This window comes from Genypterus blacodes, unplaced genomic scaffold (assembly GCF_046128005.1).
Source record: "Genypterus blacodes isolate CSIRO-AG114 ecotype Tasmania unplaced genomic scaffold, CSIRO-AGI_Gbla_v1 ptg000726l_1, whole genome shotgun sequence".
NCBI classification, from domain to species: Eukaryota; Metazoa; Chordata; class Actinopteri; order Ophidiiformes; family Ophidiidae; genus Genypterus; species Genypterus blacodes.
Window position 1 is genome coordinate 10001 of NW_027467399.1, and position 5000 is coordinate 15000.

At 49.6% G+C, this 5000-nt stretch overlaps 1 protein-coding gene across 1 annotated transcript in view; it reads left to right on the plus strand.

Moving 5' to 3' along the window:
- LOC142990760 (MICOS complex subunit mic25-like) overlaps positions 1–5000 on the plus strand; it is a gene marked incomplete at its 3' end in the record, with an annotated part of 22033 nt that overhangs the window by 9994 nt on the left and 7039 nt on the right. The window contains exon 5 of the mRNA XM_076140626.1: positions 4742–4825. Within this exon, the coding sequence (XP_075996741.1) occupies positions 4742–4825 (84 nt within the window). The remainder of the gene's footprint in view (positions 1–4741; positions 4826–5000) is intronic.

Genomic DNA, 5000 nt, shown 5'->3' on the forward strand with positions numbered 1-5000 from the left:
ATGAAGCGTTGCCAAGTCGGTGCATCTGGTGACCCTTGTGGTGCGATCACAGCAAACACGATCACCTAAACACAGACAATCACTGTGAAAACACTGTGTGTGTGTGTGTGTGTGTGTGTGTGTGTGTGTGTGTGTGTGTGTGTGTGTGTGTGAGGAGATAAAGGACCAGATGGAGTGAAGTGTTGCTCTCTTTGCTGAATCCTAGAAGAACCTTTAGGTCTCTCTGAAGCTTCACTGATAATAAAGCAGAAAGCAGACGGGTTGTAGTTTAGCGTACGTTCGCGAAGTCTTAGTCGATCCTCTGGTTGAGGACTTCACTGTCCATTGCAACGTTGTTGTCAGCTGAATCGGGTTATTGATGTTTGCCAGCTTAGTTGGAAAGAAACACTGAACCTCCTGGCAGCTCGGCCCTCAAAGCTCCGAGCTCGCGTCAGAAGAGACGACAATTGGAGCAAACAGTTAGTTGTGTTGTCTTTGTGAAGTGTTTGGTGCCAAGTGTCTAAGAACGAAGAGCCAGGCAGAGCTTCTGCATTAAGCACGCGGAGAATGAGTCCGATCTTCATCTGAGTCACAATAATAGAGGAACACAATCTGTCTCCTCTAATGCAGAGCAGCAAACAGAGCGCGATGAGTTCAGGTACCTGGAGTCAGACGAGACGCCAGGCGCTGACGGATCGGCTCGGCTCAGGAAGCAACTTTTCTGAGAACCGAGAAGAATCGTAGGAGAGGAATGAAGCTGCGAAGAAGCTCCTACAAATGTGTCTCCTAGGACCCGGGGTGTTCATCAGGCCACAGTGAGACAGATCGTCCTCTACAAACGCTACAAATGGAGGAGATTAAGAAGTGTCCTCTAAGAGCACAGGGAGTAAGTGATGAAGGAGGCAGGAAGGAGCCCAAGGGTGACATCAAAGGAGCTGAGGACATGTTTACTGCTCTCTGCTACTGTGGACGAGAAGAAAGAGCTTCATGGAGGAGAAGGATGGGTTTGGGTTTGGGTTTGGAGCTCCTTTGCTTTAAACTGTAGCAAGAAAGAAATGTAACTCTTAGAACGAGGAAGACTGGGAGACGTCCAGAAGGAGAAGAGGAAGACAACGAAGAAGAAGAAGAAGTAGTAGAAGAAGAAGAAGAAGAAGGAGGAGGAGGAAGTCTGTGTTTGGCGTCCAGACATAAATGGGAGAAGCCTCAAGTAGCATAGATGATCTGAAGCTGGTTTGTGAGGAGGAACGGCTTGCTGGATGAAGATCAGAACAGATTTGATGAGTAATGAATTCATTCATTCTTCATCTCAGTGTTTTAAAAGGCAGAGGAGCGACCTCATTGTGGTGAAATGAGTCTTTGTGAGGATGAATCTCTTTCTCGCTCACTCAGTTGATCCAGACTCTGCTCTCTAGTGGTCATCAGGGAGACACACACACACAGCAGACGAAGGCGTCGCAGGTGTGTGTGCGTGTGTGTGTTTGGGTGCATTAGTGTCTGTGAGTGTATCCCTCTATCTCATCAAGCCCCTTCACCTCTCTTTTGTGTGTGTGTGGTTTATGGAAATTGGACCTCCGCCCTCCCGTGAGCAGCCTGTCAGGGGCCAACACACACATACGCATTCAAACACACACACACACACGTGAGCCACCCAAGAACGGGGAGGTTAAACAGATGGCGGCGGCTGGATCTGTAACACGGATTACCCAAGACACACACACACACACACACACACACACACACACACACACACACACACACACACACACACACACACACACACACACACACACACACACACACACACACATTCTGCAGTGTGAGTTCAGCTCATTTAAACGGATGGTGTGTTTATGACCCATGGCAACATTAGCTCCGCCCCCCCGCTCTGATCTGGCCCTCTCTGCTCTGGGTCTAATACTGGACTGGGAGCGCTCGGTACACGTGGGCGGGGCCAGACACGCCCACAGGATGTGGCCCTGCCAGGTGTAAAGATCATGATCATCATGCCGCTCTGTGATGCTCTGTGATGCTCTATAGAGACTGATATAGCGTAGTAGCGGTTCCTTGTAGCGTTGGAGAGTCGCCTCATTCTCGAGCTGATTCAAGTCCACGCCCACATGGCTCACAGTCCGCTCCACGTTTTCCCTGTTTGTGTTCATGGCGACCTGAGACAGCGGTGTCCCATATATCACATGTACAGTTTGCTGTGGTGTGTTGGTGCTCTGACAGCAGCGTCGTCACACTCAGCCTAACTGGAGCGACGATGCTGTGGTGGTGCTGCTCTGTGACTAACCTTGTTCTGTCCTTGTTCCTCTTTCTGTTTTATGTGCTCTCTCTCTGTCTCTCTCTCTTTCCCCCTCTCTCTCTCCTCATGTCTTTGCTTTATTTACCTCTCCATCTCCTTCCTTCTCCTCTTTATTCCTTCTTTTGTCCTTTATCGTCGACCTCTTTGTCTCCATTACTTCCTCGTACCCTCCTCCGTCTCTCTCTCTCTCTCTCTCTCTCTCTCTCTCTCTCTCTCTCTCTCTCTCTCTCTCTCTCTCTCTCTCCCTCTCCCTCTCTCTCCCTCTCCCCCCCTCTCTCTCGCTCTCTCTCTCCCTCCCAGCCAGCAGATTTGGATGCCTGGGTAAGCAGCACTACCAATGATGGTGCCTCAGTCTTATTTATTTATTTTTGCTGGTTTTCCGTCTCTTTCCTTCTCTCTCTCTCTCTCTCTCTCTCTCTCTCTCTCCTCTCTCCCTCTCCCTCCCTCTCTCTCCCCTCTATTCAAATGTCATGTTTTCATTGTGCATTAAAGCGAGGCTGAGAGTGTGTTGTTGTTGCCGCCACCATTCCACACAACAACACTTTGGGAGGTATTCAGCTAGAAAATTACACATCATCTGTGCTGCTGGCTGAGGTGATTCTACACACAGACACACACGCACACGCACACTCTCACTCACTCACACACACTCGCACAGCCCCCCGAGCATCAAACAGCGGCTGTGCAGAGGAAGTGTGTGAGTGCAGTGATCACAGTGTGGAGATTTGCAGATGTGATGTTTGATGCGTCTGCCTGCTAAGTGAGGATAAAATGGGATTACAATCAGTGTGTGTGTGTGTGTGTGTGTGTGTGTGTGTGTGTGTGTGCGCGTGTGTGTGTGTGTGTGCGTCGCGTCGCCAGTATACGCAACTTCAGATCAGAGTACACAGTATCACACCATATAGTTCACTCACTGACCTCATCTCAAAGGTCAAACCTCTTGCTTCCTACTTCCTATCTCCTCACTCCTTATTCTCTTTTTTGCCACTTTGCAGCTCATCATCATCTTCGTCACTTTGTCTTTACTCATTAATAATCACTTAAGCCTGGGCGGATCTGTTTTTTTTGTGTTTAGATTGAAGAGATAGGAAGGGGGGTAGTTACTGTCCTTACCCAGAGGAAGTCCCTGCTGCGGCCTCCCATTGGATGCAGCCTCCCCATGAATGACCACAGAGGAAGAACCAATAATGGTCACTGTGAACCCCTCCCCCCCCTCCATGTATTGTATGCGATGCTGACTGTCGATGTAGCGGTCCATTATTGCGTCCCTCTCTCTCCTCTGCAGTCGCTCGTCTTCGCCGTGCGGCCGTGTGTTTTCCTGTGTGTCGCCTCCTCTCTGCTCCTCAGCTTGCACGCTGCTCTGCCACGACCCAAACCTCCGTTTCTCCTCGCTGACTCCCTGCCCGCCACATTAAATCGTTTGACCTCGGCTCAATGCCAGCAGCCGCCGCCGCCGCCGCCGCCGCTTCTGCTGTGCCACCATTTTACCCACAGAGCAGCCATCTCATCCGTGCTTTGGCTTCCTTCTGAGGTGTGTGTGTGTAGCTGCGTGTGTGTGTGTGTGTGTGTGTGCCAGCATGCTTTTCGTGTTCTGTCTTGGAGGGGGGGAAACAAACCCCTGCCCTCCTGCTCCCTCTGTCAAACCCAACCTGCCTCCGTGTCTCTGACTGATCCGGGCTACGGTTTAGAATCGTCCTTCGCCGCCTCGCCGCCGTGTCCGAGCCCGGCGTTCCCCGCTTCAGCAGGAAAACATCACATTAGGAGGAAAGATAGAATTTCACGGAGCCTTTGACCTCAGAGCTCCACCAGCGTGTCGTCAGCGCCCATTTGTTGTTGTTTTCAGATCCGTCCCTGCGTGGGGGAACAGAGGAAGGGAGTTTGTTGTTTCAGGCTGAAGGGAGAAGGACACATTACAGATAAATATGTTTGAGAGTCCAGCTTTTGTCCTCACACACCATCTTCTCTTCTCCTCATCACTGTTGTGTGTTGGAGACCAGACTTTAACCCTTTAACCTTCAAAGAGAATCAAGAAACAACATAAACACTTTAATCTCACATCCTAAACTTGAACATAAAGCTCTTCATGTGCTGATCGACTCAGAATCAACATCTTTCCTTCACTTTCTTTGTTTATTTGATTGATTTAAAACCAATAAAGCCTTGACTCTTACGCAGTAACATCTCGCTCTAATGTTCCTGAATCGCTCCCTTTAATGTGAATCAATCAGAAAGCTCATCCAGACACATCCTGCTACATTATGAGACATTTGGAACAGGAAGTGGATCCTGCCGCCCAGCTTTGATTACAGTCAACACAAGTTAAATACGCTGAGTCACTATAATGATGAAGAGACCTTCCTTCATCATCTCCATCCCTCCATGAGTGCAGCAGGTGTCAGGACCTGGAGGTGTCTCTTCTTCTGTGTTGACTTTTCCTGCTCTCTTTGCTTCCCTCAGGCCCGACAGCTGGAGAACAAAGAGAAGGAGCTGGTCAGCATCTCCGCCTTCTACAAGGAGCAGCTGGAGGTCCTGGAGAAGAAGGTAGGAGTCCAAACTCTCCACTCTCCAAACATCTGAGACACGCCTCAGCTTAAAGAGCGTGGAAGCGTCTGGAATGATGAATAAGCTCACGGCTGGAGGCTTTTATGAGTTTAATATAAAGACAGAGTTAAAGCTACTGTGTAGATTTTGACACGTAGAACAGAAGAACCTCGCT